Source organism: Cervus elaphus, chromosome 1 (genome assembly GCF_910594005.1).
Source record: "Cervus elaphus chromosome 1, mCerEla1.1, whole genome shotgun sequence".
Lineage (NCBI taxonomy): Eukaryota > Metazoa > Chordata > Mammalia > Artiodactyla > Cervidae > Cervus > Cervus elaphus.
Window position 1 is genome coordinate 75608023 of NC_057815.1, and position 23216 is coordinate 75631238.

Sequence of the window (23216 nt, forward strand, 5' to 3'; positions counted from 1 at the left end):
TACTAGCCTCAATATCAGGAAAAAAAGCAAAACCATTGCAGTAACACCTTGATAGGGACTGCTTAGTTTCCAAATGCTTAATGTAAAAAATAAATCATCTTTAATGCTTGCCATATGGACTTTTGGAACTCTGGAATGAATAAGATGGCTTCACATCATTTAACTGTTTATGTTCTTTTTCTCCAACTTAAAAACAATGCTAATTCTTTCATAGGCTAAACTCTATATTTTAGGTTCCAAATGAAAATTTTGGTGTTTTGCTTTCTGAAGCACCTACTTAAAAGAATGTGGTTTTTTTTTTTTTTTGCCTGAAATTCAAAATATATTCAATATACATCATCCTTATTATGCAGCTCAATCAAGATCTGAATAGTATTGTCTTCATAACTTATAAACAACAAATATTTTTCTGAAAAGGTGCACAGATATGGGAAAGAAACCCCTTTCATAAAATACAGCACCAGTCTGCTTCTGAGATAGCTGGAAAAGGGATCATTCTAGAGGGGCAGATTGCAAACATTTTGGATATCTCTTCAGAGTGCTCCAAACTTGGATGAATTTTTGTTATAAATCACCTTGATTAATGGAACACATCTGCTAAAGTAGTTCAGTAATAGCTACACAATTCTCATGGTTTAAAAAACAGCTTAGAAAAACTGGTGGAGGTGGGAAGCCTTCAAAAATCACCGGCTTGTCTTTTATAACTAATACTAGCCCTGATCAGAAATAGCTGCCTTTCTTTTTTAAAATGTTTAAGACAAATACATTGTAAGGGAAGTACAATTTGAGGAGATAGAAGCAAAAATAAGAATAGGAAGTGGAGGATACTTTGGGAGAAGTAGTACTGGCATAGTAAAAAATAAAAATTTTTGAATAGAGCCAGCCTATCTGTGTTTGAATTCCAACTGTTTCTCTTACTGTTTGAGCAATTTATTTAACCTCCCTGTTGTTCAGTTTTCCCATATGTTAAATGCTACTACTAACTACCTTTACTGGGTTACTGTCGTGATGATTAAATAAACTAATCCTTGAGAGAGTTTCAACACTTACCCTGTACTTATTCTGGTACAAAGTAAATACAGGGTAAGTGTTGACCAAAATTATTATAATTGTAATAATTGAACATTTATAACATGCACACCAAAGTCAACTGAATATATCTAGAACAAAACAGCAGTGTTCCCTAACTTATCCTCTCATCAAACATAAAAATCCAAAGGATGTTTTCCTTGAATAGAATATTTATACATATATAAAAAAAATACATCTTATAATACCCTGGTTATTTTTTCTGATTACTTAGCAGAGATTTTATCTAAATCCTTTCATCCTAACATTCCTCTTCTAATAATTTCAGAAGAAAACAACAACAGTGGTGTGCACACTGTGCAAAGTACAATTGCACACAAGGACTCAGAAATTTATATGTTTTGTTATCATTTATATGTTTTGTCATTTGTCTGTTGATAATTCTGGTCTCAGATGCTGGGAAAGATTGAAGGCAGGAGAAGAGGATGACAGAGGATAAGATGGCTGGATGGCATCACTGACTCGATGGATACAAGTTTGAGCAAGCTTCGGGAGTTGGTGATGGACAGGGAAGCCTGGCATGCTGCAGTCCATGGGGTTGCAAACAGTTGGATGGGACTGAGCGACTGAACTGAACTGAATTCTGGCCTCAAGTATATGCTTGTTGCTAAAGCAACTCAGAAGTGACTAGACTGCCTCATGAAAGGATAACAGTCATGTGATGGTGAAATAATTATGTAAATAACTAACATATTTGAAAAACAAAAGGATAAGTATCCATGATGAAGACCACAGAAAAATACTGATATGTTACCTGATACTACATTCTCAACTTTAAACATTAGGATCACCATCAGCTATTGATTCCTAGGGTGTTTAGCACTGTAGTAACAAACATCAAAAGTGTAATAAACATTTGCACAGCTGAACCATAGTCTATTAAGGAAGGTAAATAAACAATAAATTGATTATTTAATAGTCTATTGATCAAACTTACTTAATAGGGCAACAGAGGCTATTACAGGTAAAAATAAATTTACAATGATGAAGACAATTCAACTCCTAATTATATGTTTACATTGGGGATGAAGATAAAGTTACTTGATAGATACAACAGTTCTATTAATAAACTGATAGTGACACAGAAAATTTAAACAAAAGTAGAAAATAAATTTATAATTAAAGAAAGAACAGCAGATGCTGAGTAAACAGAAGGCCCTCCCTGCCCTGCCCCACCCCAGCTCTGTCTCGGCAGTCAGGTGACTGGTGAAGGCGGCTGACACATCACATCTGCTCTTCACTCTTCCACTCTACTGCATGTGCTCTTTCCTAACTGGGTTGGTAAGTTGACTACACCAAAGGTATACAAAATATCTATTCTGAACACTTAAATAGGATTTAAAAAAAAAACTAAACTATAAGACTACATCTGATTTTACCAGATTTTTCATTAACAAGCCAGTGGAAAAACCGCCAGAATTCCAGATTGCATTTAGTTGTCACATCTCCTTCATCTCCTCCAATCTATGACAATCCCTGACTTTCCTTTTTTAAAGATTTTGACATTTTTGAAGAGTACTGGTCAGTTATGTTGCACGATGACCCTCAATTACGGTTTGTCTGTTGTTTTCTTATGATTAGACTGAGGCTATAACTTCTTGTTACAAGAATACCACAAAAGTGATGTGCCCTTCTCAGTGCTTCAATTCAGGGGCTACATTATGTTGACATGTTGTATTATTGGTGAAGTTAACCTTGATCACTCAGTTAAGGTAGTGTCTGCCAGGTTTCTCCTCCACAAAGTTACTATTTCTCCCTTTGGAAAAAACCCTGGGAGAGATACTTTGAGACTATGCAAATCTACTATTTTCCCTCAAAACTTTGCCCAGTATTTTGACACCGCTGGTGAATCCTGCCTTCAACAACTAATACTGAGATGTCTGAATGGGGCTTTAAAGAAAATAAAATATATAAATTATAACAGCCATGTTGTTTGTGATACAAACATACACTTACATATTCTACTGAATGCATCATTTCAACTTATATTCAAACACAAATAAAAGTTATTTTCACTTGTCAGTGTGTTCAGTTAATGTTAATAAACTGTGATACCAATGAATAACATAATTGAAATGTTACTTACATAACTATGGCTTTTAAAGAAACCTGCTGGACTACTGGTGAGAATTTTGTCTCCTTCCAAACCAATTACTCTTTTACAAATATTTGATTTTGGATCACTCGGGCTTTTTGCAACCACAATGTCACCTCTGAGGGGAAAAAGTCAAAGAAAGTCAGTGTTATTATTAAGCATAAACACATGCATGGCACTGCTACAATACTTTTATAAAGCAACTTAAAGCCACACCCTTTATCCTCTCACATACTAACCCTCCCATACATTTACCAGCTTTGAGAACCTTCAAGACTAACTTTATGGGTCAGAATCCAAAAACGAGAGTGATGGAAAAACTATTAGAAGATTCTAAAATTTTTGACAATTCCACGAGAATTACCTTCTTACACTGTACTTAGTTTGTTACTTTTGTGTCTAAATTTTTAGAATCAAAACTATAAAAAAGCAATCCATGTAAATATCACCAGATTAACCAAGCAAATTTTACTGCCCTGCCTGTAACATTGACTGACTCTACAGCACATACAAAGGTAGAGACATCATCTATGTTTCCTTAGAGCTTAAAGAACTGAGAAACTGCAGCATGTAAATTATATAAACCTAGACAGTTCACAGTACAGTCAAAAAGACTTACATTTGAAGAAAAATTATCAGAAGACTTAGCCAGAAAAAATACTAAAAGCTGTCCAAACATATGATACAAAAAATAAACTGGCATATCATACATATAAAACCAACATGGATAGGGTTACATATGGAAGAGATGATTCATGGAATAAGTAACAATTTGCATGTTTTAGAAGACTAAGTAAGATACTTAAAATTGGAAAGGAAGGAGACAAAAATATAGGACTAATGTCCCAACCAAAAAGAATACAACACTCTTTCTGCATGAAATGAGCAATAAGTGAATTCTGTTGCTCACACTCGAAGGGATTTAATATATTTACTTATCGTCTGTACCAGGTTCTTAAAATAATTTGATGCTGCTTATGATAAAAGATGCATATATCAAAATCAAAAGTCATAAAAATAAAGGATGATGGTTAAATTAGAAACCTAGTTATTGCTATATGTAAGTATTATAATGAGTTTGAAACTTTTTGGTAGTCAAGTTAAAAAAGAAATTATGATTATTATCTGCCAATCATTAACTAATAAAATAAGGTTTAGTTTGAAAAGTATGACAAAATTTTTCTTAACAACTAAATCAAAGAGGAAAAGATATGTATGTAAGGAAAGTAAAGATAGCATCTTCATCAGAAATTTTACAGAAATTACAACAGTATCCAGAATAGTCATTTCTTGAGGCTACTCTTAATAAGAGCTGTATGCTATTAAAACACTAAACTCTGTAATTTGGAGTGCAATATAAGGCTTACACTTGTTTGAAAACAGGATAAAGCATCTCTTTCCAACCAAATGCAACTATGGCAGCAGAATTGTTCAGATGAAGAAATTTGCAAATATTGTAACATATGTAACATACTATCAAAGTTGATTATGGCTAGCTTTGGGGAGAGAAATGTTCTCTGTGGGAGTCTTATTCAGCTTAAGTTTGTCAACAAAATAATCAATATGACCCTCATAACAAACTGCACTTGAATGGCAACATAAAAAAATCATAATTTAGTCAAAGTTTTTTTTTTATAGAAAGCATTATTACTGTAGACTGTACTTCCAGTGGTCTAACCAGATATTATAGGCACAGAACTTAGATCAAAAAAGATTACCTAGAACTCTCCACTCTTTCAAATAGCATTTTAAAATAAACTTAACAGAATTAAGATTCAAATTTTCCTATATCATTTATAATCATCCTTATTATTCTAGTAGATTATAAGCTTTTGAGATGAAGGATCAACCTCTTACTCAACCCAACATTCTCTATAGACTAGAGCACATCTTATAAATGAGGTGCTCACTGACTGTTCAAAGAGTGAGCAGTAATAAGGGATGACTGTCTCAGGCATGAGAGTTCTGTCCACTGGAGTGAAAAATCCATGTGCTTTAGATACCAGATATGCAGGCTTTTATCATCCCTAAATGGATGACTATTCTGTCTTTAGAAACAGGCAGCTAGCAAGAGTATCTCTTGTCAGGTGTAAGAGATGTGCCTGAAATCTCAGAGTTCTGTGCTACAGATTAATGAAAAAAATATTCAGGATAGTAATATTTTTAAAGTAGAATTACCAACTGACTACCTTGGTTTTAAAAGTTACTTTTGTATGTCTCACATAAATGCCAAATTTTGAGCTGTCTTTCCAGCCAATGGGTTCCCTGAATGAACAGAATACAAAATGAAACTTTCATAACAACTTATTTACTAAATATAGTTATTTATATTACCCATCTGACTGCAAAGAGTATCCCCTCCAAAAAAAGACAATATTGAAGTATTCATTCAGAAACTATTTAGCCAATGAATCCAGCTTCTTGTTAAGGATGCTTAAAGACTAGAGTGAATCATGTGATTAGCATGGAAAACATTCGCTTGTCTTCATGTTGTAGTGAACCTAGGTCTCCAGTTAATCCAAAGACTGTACTAAGTTATTTCGATATAAGGTAAAAAGAAAAGGAAGCTAGAATATAACCTGTTATATAAACTTTATTTTATTACCCCCATATCTATCAATTAGGCATCCTGAAGTTGTTGGGGAGAAAAGATCTGAAGAATTACCTAAGGCCCATGCTAGACCATAATGCTTGAGGAAGAGTTTCTATCTACAGAAGCTAAGGTGGTGGAAGATCAGCAAATGCAAAAAACAGTTTTACACTGTTCTTGGTGATTTTCCAGTAATGTGAAATACACTATAGAAAAGGCCAATAATGAAAGAGGAACACCTAAACCTACTTATGCCATAAGATAAACAACAGCTCAAGTGAGTAAAATTTATATTTTCTGAAGATGAAATGTAATACAGATTTATTTTTAAGAATTATGAAAAACTAACGGACACCAAATTTTAGGGAATCAAAGAGGTTCCCTTTAGAAAATACATTAAATGACTAATACTTGACATCAATTCAGAAGAATAACACTCCAGGAGTTAAGTAGAATAAATAATGCTCATCACAGACTATAGAGAATAAGACAGTCACCAACAGAAATGCAGGATTATTTTGAAAATTAAAAAATCAAATCACTAAGATTTGAATATGTAACTGGCTCCTAAGTCTCTAGTTCTTTACTCGAACGATCCAAGAGACTGAATAGAAAGATTATTAAAATTTCTCACAATGAGAGAAAAAATTTGAGTCAAAATTTCATCGTTGGTCATTAATTTGGTTATTTACAGAAGAGTTTTTAAAGCTAACGTTAAGGAACTGCAGAAAAGACACAATATGTATGTGTGTTTTCACCATGAATTTAATATATTTGTGACAGAAATTTACCTTTGGATACCATAAAAATGTCGACTAAGATTTTCTGCAAAGACAATATCTGAATTTTGAATTGTAGGCTCCATGGATGGTCCAGAACACTGAAAGAAAGGTAATTTTTAAATTTAACTTGAAAACCTTTTAAAATATAAATATCTGATCAGGCTTAAAAGAAAATCAAGCAAATGTTCTTTAAACTTGGAGGATGATTTATAAAAAGCTGGTAGCTCCAAGAGAAGTTCAACTCTATAGAGAAGCCAGCAAATCTGGAACACAGGCAAAATATATTTAAAATGGTTTATTAGTATTATATTATAAAAGATGAATAACATTACCTCTGGGTCCAAATTTTGGCCATCTTGTAAAATTTAAGTGCTTTGAGAGCAGTGACTTTGTCTCTTAAGTTCCCAATTGCTAAACAAGATCACGAACAGTGCTTAGCATAAAGTTGATACTCAACACATACTTGTTGAATGAACAAATGAATGATGTTTTTCTTCTTGCTATGGCCAAATATCATCCAGAAGCCCATGACAGTAATTTAGCAAGTGGTATCATACTATTTTCAACTAACTGATGTCTTTCATTCTCTTCAAGAGAATAGCTTATTCATTTTGGGGGGCTGCAAGTTACATTTTCTACTGAAAAATACTGGCATAATGAGATGCACTTTAAAAACTTTCATATTAGTGTGTCTTAAAACAATAATCTTCATATACACCTCAAAACAGGTATGAGGTACATATGGACAGGGAGTTGGTGATGGACAGAGTAGCCTGGTGTGCTGCAGTCCACGTGGCTGCAAAGAGTTGGACACAACTGAGTGACTGAACTGAACTGATACCTCAAAACTATAGTATATTATCATTGTAATCTAAAAAATCTACATACAACAGTCTTCATCCAATTCAGTTGTATGTAAATAAAACTTTTTACTCAAAACTTCCTACTCAGGCAGAAAAAAAGACCACAATGAAAGTTTTTTGCTGTCTCTGTAGTCTACTGGAGGCACCAGTATAGATTAAAAAAAAAATCAAAGGGGAATTTCAGTTAGATATATTTATTTGCCTAAATATAGTTATTAGAATTATTCCAACTTGAGATTATATGACTGTAAGTCTCTTTAGGGTAAACCTGTAAACACAGCAACACCAATAGCAAAACTCAGACTGAACAATCAACCAAATTATTATTTCATTTATATGACAAAAGGTGAGTACTGTCATGGTTGATAGATTTATGATGCAATATTAAGAAAATACATTGGGAAAAGGACAGCCTTAACATTTTAATTTTGACACAAGGCAGAATAAATCATTTGTTTTAGTAACAGTTATTGACACTCTTCACAGTAGTTAAAAAGTAGGATTTTTGAAAATCAGAGAAATCTGTGCTGAAATTCCAAGTCTACTTGGAATTGTGGGACTTGTAGAAAGTTACTTGAGCTTTCTGAGCCTCAGCTTCCTCATGTACATAGTATTAGTAGACTTCTAGTACGTAGTTCAGGGGCTTCCCTGGTAGCTCAGTGGTAAACAATTTGCTTGCAACTCAGGAGATGCGGATTCAGTCCCTGGGTCAGGAAGATCCTCTGAACAAGGAAATGGCAACCCACTCTAGTATTCCTGCCTGGAAAATCCCATGGATGGAGGAGCCTGGTGGGCTACAGTCCATGGGGTCGCAAAACAGTTGTACACAGCTTAGCAACTAAACAACAAAAATATGTATCTCACAGAGTGTAAAAGATTAAATAAGTTAATAAACATAAAATATCAAACACATCCTGGAACACAGTAAGTAGTACTCAATAATGGGAAAAACTAATATTTCATTAGATTAACAGGGGCTTTTGTGCCCCTGAAAGAAACAATACAGGACCACATTTAAAGTTACAGTTCTGTTTTACATCAGTGCCAATGCAAACAAACACTCTTCCTTCAATTTAAAAGAATAACATGTTTTATATGATTATTTTCTTGAATGTGAGCACTTACCATGAGAACACCACCAACATACTCAAAAGCACAATGAGCTATGCAGCCGTACTGAACAGTATAGCCAACAAGTCGAAAGGTTTTTCCCAGAACACCACGAAGCATAGTTCTATGTAGACTCTGCCACCATTGGCCTGATGGTAAATTTCAAAAAGTTTCATGATCAATACTATTTAAAAATATTTAAGAGATAACTCTACTGTAAAATATTTTACAATTACCCAAAGGGTAGTAAATGCCTAATATAATTTGTGCAGAAAATCAAAAGTTTACTTTCATTTTTGCCATACAGATTTTTTTTTAAAGGTAAATCATAGCCACTTAATATTCTGATCTACTAAACAGATTATATTCAAATATTACTGGGTTTAAATATAAATTAGATAACTAGTAGACTCTGAACTTGTCTCTCCCCTTTCATGCCCTGGTTATTTCTTGATATCAAAGCCGATACTTAAGAAAAGATATTAACTCTTTCAAGTATTAATAATAGTTCTTCATACTATTGCCAGTGATAGAACATCAGTTCTTGTCATAACCTAATAGGATTATAAAGAGGAAAAAAATAGAATATATGTATGAAAAGGAAAGTTTTAAATTACTTCCTTTGTTAACTTGTGTGATCTTCAATGAATTACTTCATCTCTATGGGCCTTAATAAAATGGAAATAACAGTATCTCACAAAATGGTTCAAGAATCAAATTCAATTAACATGTCCTAGTGGCTTTGTAAATTGTAGTTACATTCAGTTGTCAGTTATTAATTGCTACTATAACAATGAACACATGATTATTAAACACCATTAAGAACCATATATATTTTAAAAAGCCATATATATTTGACATACTGATATTACTCATCTAAAATATTCCTAGAATTTGTCCCTTCTTTTGTATTTACCTGCTACAGCTATGTTTCAAGCATTTCTGAACTAATGGCCTAATGCTTCGGCCTAGACTTCTAGGCACTGTTATCAGATTAAATTTACTAAAACACATCAACAATAATAACACGTAACATTTGCTCAATGCTTGGTATATAAGTCAGGCTTTACAAATTAATCTCTGTGAGACAGATATTATTATCATTTTATAGATAAGGAACCTAAGTGTAGTTAGCTTACATGCTAAACATCACAAAACTAGAAACTCAAGAACCTAACCATTACGTTACACTGACTCCCATATTTCTCCCTTGCTCTCATAACCTCTGTAGTTTTCTATCACATATTACTCACTTTCAGGATTCTTTTTCAAATAGCTTCCATCCCATCTTCAGATTCCAACCTGATCTTCCTTGATGCTTCTACAGAAACTGACTGCTCAACCATACCCTTGTTTACTTAAACTGCCCACGAACACTTAATGCTCTCAACAGGCAAGTTGTTGCTTCTCATTTGGGTTCCCATTGTTCATTTTCAATGATTAAGAATACTGTCTCTAAAGTTGATCTGTCAAAGCAGATACCCTGGCTCCACCACATTTTATCTGTGTGATGTTCCCGTTATTCTACCTATGTAAATCTCAAGTGCCTTTACCTGTAAAATGGCCTTACTATCACTATCTCAGAGAGTTAAGTCAGGATTACTTGTAATCAGATATGAAGAGTGTGTAGTGAAATAGATCAATAAATGCTAGTTACTGTGTCATTTGCTTGGCGATTAGCATGTACTATATAACCTTATATAATTAAGTTCCATTTCCAAATGTCTAAGTTTCTGCCTATCTTATGTTTAAATAAAATAGATTTTTTTTTTCCTTTTGGATGCACCGTGCGATTTGCAGGATCTTAGTTCCCTGACCAGGGAGTGAGCCCAAGCCCTAGGCAGGGAAAGCACAAAGTCCTAACCACTGGACTTCCAGGGAAATTGCAATAATAGGATTTTAGAACCCACAGGATAGGACTATTATTTATCAGTGTTTTATTATTTATTAGTGTTTAGTCACCTATTAAACATAGATTATATCTTCCCTGGTGGCTCAGAGGTTAAAGCGTCTGCCTCCAATTCAGGAGACCGGGGTTCGATTCCTGGGTCGGGAAGATCCCCTATAGAAGGAAATGGCAACCCACTCCAGTATTCTTGCCTGGAGAATCCCATGGACGGAGGAGCCTGATAGGCTAAAGTCCACAGGGTCGCAAAGAGTCGGACATGACTGAGCGACTTCACTTTACTTTCTAAACATAGATTATGTCATCTCCCCTAATAAGTCTTCACTGGGCCACCCCAACAAATGTTACCTATGCTTTGTATCACTTACCTAATTTCAGCAAACACTGATTATAATACCGCACTATATTATTTGTATCTTTCTCTTATTATATATTTTATTACATACTATATTTGCTTCTATGTCGGTGGGCAGCGACTGTGCACTATCCATCTTTGAATCCATGGGGCTCGACTGAATTAATGAATATATATTGAACGCAAATCTCCTATATTTTCCACATCTTTAGTATAATAAAATGGTATTAAGGTTCAAAATGATCAGAAGAACACTGAGATTTTTGGTCAACAAGGAGACAGACTAATGTCATACTCACTGAAAGAAGAAACTACCAGTAACATATGAAAAAGTGTTCTTGTTAAATTTTTTAAGTAACATGAACTATTCCATCTTAGGAATCTGGCTTACAGTAATAACTGACATTTTAAAAACTAATGATTTTTAGAATTTAATAAGTTAATAAACAGTGATACTTAAAAACACTTCATAACTAAAGCGAGGGGAGGGATGGAAAGGAGGGAGACTTCTGTCCGCACAGGGACGCGGGGGGCGGCGGCCGCGGTCTGTCCGGTGGTCTTTCCAGTGTAAGGGAAAAGGAGAGCGAGAAAGTGGGGAGCGGCGTAAAAAGGGGGCCGGAGCGAAGGCGGCTCCTTGCCTGCCCCCGCCCCGTCTGCTCCTCTGCGCCTGCATCCCCGCCGGGCACCCCGCCCACCACCCGCTCAGTCGCCAGGGTGGCGCACCCTGTCCGGCGCCCCGCGGCGGTCTCTGGCGGCTCTCTTCCTCCCGACCTCCCCGCCACATCACCGGAGAGTGGGTCCGAGGGTTCCGGGTGGCCGAGCTCCCTCTCCCCACCCGAACGCGCCTTCGCCTCTGGCGCCGGCCACGACTGCCCCGGCTTAGTGACCGCACAGCGCGGAGCCTCTGGCGCGTCTCGCAAGCTGCACCGCATGGCGGTGCGTGGCTCCTCGATGGGAGCCGGCCCTGGACCGGTCTGCCTGGCTGGCCGCCGGTCGTCCACTGCTCTGGACCCGGTGCCCGGTCGCCAGGCGCCTCTGCCCGCCCTCCGAACCTTGGGACTTCCCCATCTTCTCCCCCGCTCCCCGTCCAGCACTCGCTCTCTCGCACTCTGACTGCAGTGCAGGAGGCTTCGGTTCGATTCCTGGGTCAGGGATATCCCCTGGCGAAGGAAATGGCAACCCATTACAGTATTCTTGTCTGGAAAATTCCATGGACAGAGGAGGCCGGCAGGCTACAGTCCATGGAGTCGCAGGAGTTAGACACGACTGAGCGACCAAACCACCACCACCACCATAACTAAAGCTCAATTAATTCAAAAAAGATCTAAGAGGAGTAACAGTAACAGAATATTATTTGTAAAGTTAACTAAGTTGTGTAAATACCACTTTGCTCCCATTATAATATTAGGGGAAAAGTAGGGGCCCGACTTAGCAACTAAGCAATAACGACAAGGGCAAGTCCTAAGGCTTAGCTGTGAAAGTGTGATCTATGAGACAAACCCTAAAAAGTAGTGGAATAGATATTACATTTAAAAAACAAAATAAAAAAGAGCTTATCTGATATTACAGAGGGGATGTATTATCAAACAAAAGGAAACATGAGGCACTCGGCAAGAAGACATTGATAATACAGATATAAGGTGAAATTTAGAGAGGAAATTAATAGAAATCTACCAAAATTTATATAATTTGAATTGTGCAATATATTTTGCTTTTGGCTAAAAAACATACTAAAAAAAATACAAAGATGCTATAACTATACAATGGTTCTGGTCTTCTGAGAAGTCCTGTAGTTAACTTCCATTCACAAGTATTTGGGGCCATAAACCCTTTTTTTATTATTACTCAGTAAATGTCCAATTTCAAATATGATGTTTGAGAAGAAACTATCTCATAAAATACTAAAGTAAATCAGTGATCAGAAGAAAAAAGTTAACAGACATCATTTCTTCCTTACAGATACTAGCAACTGAATGGAGGCTGAAGTATCTGAAATAATTTTGGATCTTAGTCTCTTAAATAGAAAGAGCTATGGAGCTATTTATAGAGGACTCTGAGGATCAAGACGAGTTGGTCTTATATTTTAAAAGAGGAGCACTGTTGAGAAATACTGAAACTGAGATTAAGAGCTCACAAATTTATTTAAGAGAAACATCAAGAGTAGAAAGTAACATTCACATAGTGTTAGTAGCTCAGTCACATCCAACTCTTTGTGACCCCATGGATGTAGCCCCCCAGGCTCCTCTGTCCAAGGGATTCCCCAGGCCAAGAATACTGGAGTGGGTAGCCATTCCCTTCTCCAGGGGATCTTCTCCACCAGGGATAAAACCTGGGCCCTCTGCATTGCAGGCAGATTCTATACCGTCTGAGCCACCAGGGAAGCCCAAATTCATGTCAGATATAAAAAAATCACACACACTGCTAGGGTTCAATATCTCTACTGGCTAAAAGGATTAAGACAGGGGTTTCAAACCTCTGGCTAACACAGTGATTTCAAAGGATCCATAACTCTGTATGTGCATACATGTGCCAGATATCTTGCCTGTCACTTTGGATTTGCTCTCTACCTTTCTCCATACTGCTTTCTGCACTTGGAAAACTGACCTATATGAACTATATCAAGGCACTTCAGTCAAGCTTTGACTGAACCCCAGCAGGAAGTCAGAGAGAGAAAGGAAGGGTTATTTTCCTGGCTATTTCCTTGGGTATTCTTCTTAGGCTGGCTATGTCTTTTGACCAAAGGTCACTGACACCCCAAAGGCATAGGAGTCTTTGGGGAGTCTCCTACTGGCCAAGTTTGAGATTATTTTAAAAAGTAGTAACAGTAATAAATAATATAGTAGAATAAAAATGAGATCTAGTCAATACATTTTTTTTTTAAAAAAAGTATGTGTTGGGGATAAGGAAAGTTCTTAATAAAAAAATAGCAGCTAATAAATACAGCAGGAATAATGAAATGAACACCAATTCAGGCAAGGGCCATTAATAGATGTTTAAAATAACTCGATGATATCCTTGGATTATAAGAATTAGTATTACTAAAATGGCCATACTACTCAGAGTAATCTATAGATTTCATGTTATCCCTATCAGATTACCTATGACATTTTCAAAGAACTAGAATAATCCTAGAATTTATACGTAACTACAAAGACCCAGAATTGCCAGAGCACTCCTGAGGAAAGAGAACAAAGCTGGAGGCACAACCCCTGGCAGACTTCAGACAACACTATAAAGATACAGTGATTAAAACAGCATGGGACTGGCACAAAAACAGACATATGGATCAAAACAGAGAGTCCAGAAACAAACCCCCAAACCAACGGTCAATTAATTTTCAACAAAGGAGGCAAGAATATACGATAGAGAAAAGACAGTCTCTTAAATAAGTGATGCTGGGAAAAACTGGACAACTACATTTAAAAGAAGGAACTTAGAATGGTCTTTAACAACATACACAAAAATAAACTCAAAATGGATTAAAGATCTAAATGTAAGACCAGATACTATAAAACTCCTAGAAGAAAATATAGGCAGAATACTCTGATATAAATGACAGCAATAATTTTTAAATCTGTCTCTTAGAAATATGGAAATTAAAAAAAAAATAAACAAGGGGAATCTAATTAAACTTGAAGTTACTGCACAGCAAAGAAAACCATAAAAAAAGATAACCTACAGAACGGGAGAAAATATTTGCAAATGATGTTACCTACAAGGGATTAATTTCCAAATTATATACAAAGAGCTCATATAGCTCATAATAAAAACAAACAAATGACCCAATCAAATAACGGGCAGAGGACTTAAATAGACATTTCTCCAAAGAAGACAGACAGATGTCCAACAGGCACATGAAAGTATGTTCAACATCGCTAATTATTAGAGAAATAAAAATCAAAACTACAATGACGTATCACCTCACACCAGTCAAAATGGCCATCATTACAAAGTCTACAAATAATAAATGCTGGAAAGAGTGTAGAAAAATGGGACCCTCCTACATCATTGGTGGGAATGTAAGTTGGTACAGCCACTATGGAGAATAGTACGTAAGTTCCTTAAAAAACTAAAAATAGAGTCACCTTATATGCAGGGTACATCATGAGAAACGCTGGGCTGGAGGAAGCACAAGCTGGAATCAAGGTTGCCGGGAGAAATATCAATAACCTCAGATATGCAGATGACACCACCCTTATGGCAGAAAGTGAAGAACTAAAGAGCCTCTTGATGCAAGTGAAAGAGAGTGAAAAAGTTGGCTTAAAGCTCAACATTCAGAAAACTAAGATCATGGCATCCAGTCCCATCACTTCATGGCAAATAGATGGGGAAACAGTGGACACAGTGGCTGACTTTATTTTTCTGGGCTCCAAAATTACTGCAGATGGTGACTGCAGCCATGAAATTAAAAGACGCTTATTCCTTGGAAGGAAAGTTATGACCAACCTAGACAGCATGTTAAAAAGCAGAGACATTACTGTATCAACAAAGGTCCTAGTCAAGGCTATGGTTTTTCCAGTGGTCATGTATGGATGTGAGAGTTGGACTATAAAGAAAGCTGAGCACCGAAGAATTGATGCTTTTGAACTGTGGTGTTGGAGAAGACTCTTGGGAGTCCCTTGGACTGCAAGGAGATCCAACCAGTCCATCCTAAAGGAGATCAGTCCTGGGTGTTCATTGGAAGGACTGATGCTGAAGCTGAAAATCCAGTACTTTGGCCACCTCATGCGAAGAGTTGACTCATTTGAAAAGACCCTGACACTGGGAAAGATTGAGGGCAGGAGGAGAAGGGGATGACAGAGGATGAGATAGTTGGATGGCATCACCGTCAATGGACATGGGTTTGGGTGGACTCTGGGAGTTGGTGATGGACAGGGAGGCCTGGTGTGCTGCAGTTCATGGGGTCGCAAAGAGTCAGACATGACTGAGCGACTGAACTGAACTGATATGGTTGGCTGAGTGCCGAGGAATAATGATTTTGAAATGTAGTGTTGGGAGAAAACTCTTGAGAGTCCCTTAGACTGCAAGATCAAACCAGTCAATACTAAAGGAAATCAATCCTGAATATTCACTGGAGGGACTGATGCTGAGGCTGAAGCTCCAATATTTTGGCCACCTGACGCAAAGAGTCAGTTCACTGGAAAAGACCCTCATGCTGGGAAAGACTGAAGGCAGGAGGAAAAGGGGACAACAGAGGACGAGATGGTTGGATGGCATCACCAACTCAATGGACATGAGTTTAAGCAAGCTCCGGGAGATGGTGAAGGACAGGGAAGTCTGGCATGCTGAAGTCCATGGGATCGGAAAGAGTTGGACATGACTGAGTGACTGCAATTCCACTCCTGGGCATGTATACAGAGTAAACTCTTATTCAGAAAGATACACGCATCCCAAAGTTCATAGCAGCAATATTTACAATAAACAAGACATGGAAGCAACCTAAGTATTCATCAACAGATGAATGGATAAAAATGTGGTACATATATACAATGGAATATTACTCAGCCATAAAAAAGAATGAAACATTGTCATTTGCAGCAACAGAGATGGACCTATATATTATAAGTAAAGTAAGTCAGGAAGAGAAAGACAAATAACATATGATATTACTTATATGTGGAATCTTAAAAAAAATGATAGAGATGAACTTATTTACAAAATAGAAATAGACACAGACATAGAAAACCAGCTAATGGTTACCAAAGGGGAAAAGGTGGGAAGGATAAATTAGGAGCTTTGGACTAAAAGATACACCCTACTTTATGTAAAACAGATAAACAACAAGGCTCTACTGTATAGCAAAAGGAACTACATTCAGTATCATATAATAAACCATAATGGAACAGAATCTGAATAAGGATAGATAACTGAATCACTTTATGTACACAAGGAACACGCACAACATTATAAATCAGCTGTAGTTCAATTTTAAAAATACTGAGTAAAAGGTTGTTGGTAAACAGGATAGGTACAAAATATTAAAGTACATAACTTATTATTTACAAAGGAACAGAATACCTTTACATGGAGAGATCAAGTAAATATTACCTTAACTATGTGATCCAATTTAGCTGCACACATAAAGGTAAAAACTGATATGGAGCTTCCTGACAATCTTATCATCATTGTACTATTCTTGCCAAAAATGTATAACCTAAATCTAATTATGAACAATCAGACACATCCATACCATAATTAGGTTGATTAGGACATGGATATCTCAGAGTGAGGGATTCAATTATTCTACCTACCACATCAATACCAACACACTAAACTAGTAGTTATCAAAGTATGGTCCCCAGATCAGCAGGAGGGGCATCAAAGCAACTTGTTTGAACTGCAAATTCTTGGGCCAAACTCGAGATTTATGTAATCAGAAATTCTTGGAGTACTGTTCAGCAATTTGTGTTTTAACAAGTTCTCCAGGTGATTATGAAGCAAAATTTGAAAACTACTGCTGTAAGCTCCCAGGATGGCCAATGGGCACATTTATCCTTGAGCAGCTTTGCTCAGCTAGTCATTTATTACTGGGTGCTGTATAAATGTATAAATATTGCCATATTTCATGTGTGCTATGAAAAAAGTTGGGGAGCTTTGGAATACAGAATTTTAGTCTCCTAGGAAATAGAATTTGTTGCTTTTTATTCCCTATCATATTTACATGAAAAAAAAAAAAAAACTGAGTTAGATAAATTAGGAGTTTGGGATTGACATATATACATGACTATATATAAAACAGGTAAACCAGAACCTATCATACAGCAGATAACTATATTCAGTATCTTACAGTAACCTATAATGGAAAAGAATCTAAGAAAATATGTATATATAAATGAATCACTTTGCTATACAACACATGGTAAATTAACTATACTTCAATTAAAAACTGAGTTATTAATGTAGAGAACCAATTCCTTTAGTGGGGAGCCTATGTACTCTAACAGAGAATTACTAGAACAGCTAGGGGGAAAAAAAAAAAGGAAAATTTAAAATTGTGACTGTGTCACATAATACAGGAAAAGATATGAGGATACTTCTTTCAGAAAAGCTTTAAGAGACTTCTGATTAAAATACAGCAAAACTTCACATAATGCTGACATAAAAAAGCAAAGTTGTTGTCTACTTTAAACAGATATCTGCATTATAGACTTAAAAATGCCTTCTTCCTGTAACATAAAGTTAGAAAACATTATGTTAGATGTAGGCTACAATGGCTTCTTTCCTCAAATACCAACCAAAATAACAACAGCCACAAATATTTAAATACATGCAAGAACACGTTCTGTTCTGAACAAGCACTGTTCTAACTACATATATTAGCTCATTTAATTCTTACAATAACTATGAGAACTTAAGTATCTGAGGGACAGAAAAGAGAACAAACTATTCAAAATCACACAGCTCATACACAGCAGAGCCAGAATTCAAAATGAGGAGGCTGGGTTCTAAAATCCACTACTACACTATATGCCTCTCAATAAAAATCAAAGAAATTTATTGGAAACTATAAAATAGGCATGGGAGAGAGGTTGGACTGGTTAAAACTAGCTAAAGGGGGCTTCCCTGGTGGCTCAGTCAGTAAAGAATCCACCTGCAATGCAAGAGACACTGGTTCGATCCCTAGGTTGGGAAGATCCCCTGGAGAAGGAAATGACAACCCACTCCCATATTCCTCCCTGGGAAATAAAGTGTATATGCAAATATATATCTCAAACTAGCTAAAAAGATGGAGCAGAATGAACTCCAGAAGATGAAAAAGAAGCAGACATTTCTCCATCCTTAGAAGTTTCAGGGAATAGGGGTACAAGTCTAAGACCTTGATTTATGTCTAAGCATTGAAGAAGCCTTTATGGGTATTTCAGAATACCCAAAGCCACAAAAAAAATATCCACCTAATTGTTCAGGTGTTGAATTCCTTTGAAAAGAGAAAGCATTCTGTTTCAGAAAAAGAAAAAAAAGTAAAGTGTCAGGGTTAATTGAGACTATCAGTTTACAGAAATGCATTCATTTTAAAGTATAACCAGTCAAAGAAGTGATTAATGTACTTTTTTTTTTGATAAACAGAACAGTTAGTGAATATATTAGCATTTAAAGAAAGATTCACCTTAAGGAAAAGGTGAGGAAAGAGTAGATGTGAAGAAGACAAATCGCAACATTAAAGAGTTTTGCTACATTTACCTTCATTTGGACAAGAAAAAAACAGCAGACTTAAACATTCCTGACACCTCTATGATTTCTAAAGTTCAAAGATATCTATGCAAAATACACTTTTAGCATATAATTATACGTTTGTATATATATATATATATATATATACACACACACACACATAAAGATAAAGTAGCTGAAAGACATATGTCCATTTCAAGACTCTGAATGGAAGTCACTGTGACAAGGAGAGAACAACAGACTCATTGAGACACAGAAGCTGAGTGGTGTACCCTGTTCTACAGCTAAATAATTCACTCACACAGCAGCCTCTCCATCAGAGTAACTCAAATTCCTGCCAATGCGAAGTCACCTTCAGGGCTGCTCACCAATTGTTCAAATCTATAATGTCAAATCTACTTTAAGACTTGTGCACAGGGTATATTTTATTTTCTAGAACTGCAAATTCAAGGAACACTTATCCCCGTAATCAATGAAGATTCTATTTAAATCTATTTATTTTGATTCATCCTCAGAGGAAATAAGTAACATCACTTTAAGGTTTAAAGCAGTGGAAACTGCTTTAAATATGACTGCAGCATCAAAATAATTCAAGAACCTCATTTAAAACCCAAACTTAAAAAAACAAATTCCAAACTTCCAGACTCCCATCATGGAGCTAATGAATAAGAATTTGTGGGAGCAAGGCTGCAGAATTAGTAGTTTTAATAAGCTCCCAGAAAATCCAGTAAAGGACTCTGCGCTTCATTTGAAACCACTGAGACATACTCACCATTTTCAGAAACTTGACAAAATTTAACCATTCATTATTTTTAAACTAATTGCTACCTTTGGGATAATTCTATAAATTTTCATCATCAAACTTTATAATGCTAACATTTCAATGATTTGAAAAATCCAATATTATTTTCTGAAATTCACTCTTTATGTATATACACACACACACATAAAATCAAAACTCATTTTATGTTTATAAAGCATTAAGTAGTTGACACTTTTAATACAATCAAGTACCAGCCTCCAAACAGTTAAATACCAAAACCACCCCATTCATTCACCAACAATTCCCCATTGGCTATATAACTCATCTATTTCAGAACAACATACAAGTTGTACAAACAATAGTTGAAGGATATTCATTCAAATGGAAGAAATATCATTTAGCATTATTATAGGCTAGCTGTTGTGTACCAGCCTACAGGTCATACATGGTTCTTTGGAGAAAATACTAAGGCTCACACATTACCAATAAAGAAAAAACGTTCATCATCTCTTAAATAATCAAGAAGTCCTAAGATTTCCCATCTTGTTCTTTTATTACAACTGACTTAATTAGTAAAATTTTCTTCATTTCTCCCATCCTACATCCCCTTTTCTTATCTCCAAAATAACTTCCTTAACTTTCATTGACATCATTATGAGTTACTTGTACAATAAATTATTAGTTGTAGCTTTTAACAATGAGTCAAGTTTCTTATAATCAATCAGGTATTAAATTCAAGTAATCCATACCTGTTTGAAAAAATGTATATTACTGAAAATATCATCTATGCTTACAATGAATTTAATTAAGTGAGGTTATTTGGGACTTTCCAAAGGAGATAATCATTTCTAATCAAATAAAAATAATGTCTAGAACAGGGAAGTAAAAAAACACTAACTCTCAAATGCCACTCAGTAAACAGTCGAATAAAAAGCAGAAAAGTAAACAGTGAAAATGTTCAATAAAATTTTTAGATAAATTTTATTTTCAAAGGAAAGCTATGCTTTTGAAATAATTATGTAATACTATTAACTACCATAGAAAGTTACCCTGAGAAATACACTACCTGACAAAATAATTTGAAATTACACATAAGTCAAATACTGTATATTTAAAATACAAATAATTATATTATGATGATAAGAAAAAGATTTTAGTTCACTTATTTCATGAACAGGTCTTTTCAGTGTAATATAATTTTACATAAACAGCTTTTCAAATAGTAAAAACACAAATAGAAGACTATAAAAGTCCTTTATAAACTACCACAATGCAGTTCAGTAGAAATATTATTAAGCTTTCTCATTCATTCATTTTAAATGTGAAAACAAATGAAGAAACACATTTTGGGACACAAGAGCTTAGAACCAGTTAAAATTCATTAGCATGACAAGTTTGTTAGGTAGGTTTGACCAATGATCACTATATAAATTTATTAAAGTTTATTATTGATTTTTTAGACAAAGACCTCATATAGAGAAAAGTAAAGTGTACTATATGTTAACAGAGGCTATAAGCATATCAATATTTTATGTAAAATGGATGACTATATTTCAGTTATTCTTATAATTTCAAAACATTTTAGTTACCTACATTTACTTAAGACTTTAAGTTTGAAAACATTAAAATTAAGGTTTTATAATCCATTTTTTCACAATATGAAACTACTAAATCAAAAACTACCATAAGATAAAAATCAAGTGCTGTGAATAAATATTTTAAAAGTAAGTACTCCAGGATCATAACACTGACAACACTAATTATCTTTTCTAGTCTTGGCAGTTATGTTGCATACTGTTTGGGTGACTGATGGGATAATTTCACTTCATTTTCTCTCAGTTTATTCTGAACCGTGTAAGAGAAGAATATTAAAATAATTAACACCTCTAAACAAAGTACTTGATAAAGTTTTTGGTTGAAATAAAATGCTTTAAAAAAAAGAGTCAATTAACTAATACATGATTCTAAAGCAAGTAAATCCCCATCTGCTAAAGGAAAACACTAAGAATTTCTGATTTTAAAAAATAGTCTTTCAGTATTAATATAAACGATCTTAAGACCTAAGGTCATATACTTTCAAAAGAGCCCTTTTTCTATTAGCAAATTGAGCCAGCATTTCCTTAATTATCAAAAGTATGTTGATATATTTTAATATCATTAAGCATTTTATTCACTAAAAACATTTAATTCAGCAGGAATTGAAGCAGTCACAAAAAAAGGTAAAACATATGACAAATTACTCCCTTTCCTTATATCTATGCACAGTTGGATTTGTTAATAATGGCCTTGTATCTAAAAGAACACCAACGTATGTAAATTAGTATTTAATCTCAAATATAAGTCTTTACCAATAGCAAATACATTATGTCACCAAATTGGAAAAAGCATAAAGTACACTATGAATCAACTTTTCTATCTTAATATTTTAATAAATTTTAAGTCATATTTATAGTCTATATATGTCTTACATAATTTATGAGTCATATAGATTATAATAAGGCAACATATTCTAAATAAAAAAGCATATTCTTTGCCTTGATCACCTGATTTTTTTGCTGTTGTTGTTTATAAAATTAATCACAGTTAGCAGGAAAGAAATCGCTTTGAGCTTCATGAATGACATCCAAGAGATGGAAAAGGATTAGTCCTCAGTTGCTGCCAGTTATAGCGCCAGGTGGCTTTTTCTGCAGTGAAGGTGTTACCGATAATCCCATTACACTGGTACTAAATCTTGCAGACATCAAAATTATCACCAAGGTTCCTTTTCATCCCATCCTTTCCAAATGACTGGAAGTCGCTTCACCTGAAAGAAGTCAAATCCACATGCAGCTGCTATTTTAGCAGGCAGCAAACTCCCTGAGAATGCCAGTTGTGATTCAATTTTGCTGTGCTGGTGGCCCCCTATTCCCTGTCCAATAATACATCTGTTAAAAAATCCTACAGCTACAAATCAAGTTTAATCCTACCAGGGACCTCATGTTGGTCTTGTCTTCCAAAAAGGCAGCAGGTTCTGTTGTCTATCTGCTGGCGTCCAGGGAATACCCTTCAAATCCCAGCCCTACTTAGAAGAATAAGCTAAGGATCACAAAACATGACCTCAAAAACCCTGATATGACTATATTCTGACCCAGAGGCATTCATTCTAGGTGAAGATTAGAACTTTGCATAATAAGATTACACAGCAAGTGAATGATATCAAGGGACTATCCATATGCAGCCGCCTGGTTTTCTATAGACAGCCTGTGCTCTGCAATATGCAGTGCAGACGAAAAAAAGCTTGGTCTTTCTAGCTGAAATAAAATAGATTCACATAAATTAGTTGGCCATTTCCAGATTCCTAAATCCCCTATTACATCTTTTATTGACAGCTCCTGTGAGGATAGCACAAATGTTATTCCTTTTTATTCTGTGCTTCTATAACAATCATGCTCTGTAATTGAAATGTACATAGATTATGGCTAGAAATTAACATCTTGTTTGCTGTAATCTTGGAT

At 35.3% G+C, this 23216-nt stretch overlaps 1 protein-coding gene across 8 annotated transcripts in view; it reads right to left on the bottom strand.

The window, feature by feature from the left end:
- The window catches only part of IMMP1L (inner mitochondrial membrane peptidase subunit 1), a 73691-nt gene that overhangs the window by 20784 nt on the left and 29691 nt on the right, over window positions 1–23216 (bottom strand). For 7 of the 8 annotated variants that reach the window (XM_043908694.1, XM_043908696.1, XM_043908706.1 and 4 more), the window contains 3 exons: window positions 8545–8678; window positions 6566–6654; window positions 3176–3302 (listed from right to left, as the gene is read on the bottom strand). In XM_043908694.1, coding sequence (XP_043764629.1) covers window positions 3176–3302; window positions 6566–6654; window positions 8545–8678 — 350 coding nt within the window. Of the gene's footprint in view, window positions 1–3175; window positions 3303–6565; window positions 6655–8544; window positions 8679–22265; window positions 22526–23216 lie in introns of all 8 variants that reach the window. The other variant, XM_043908709.1, reaches the window with a different exon arrangement.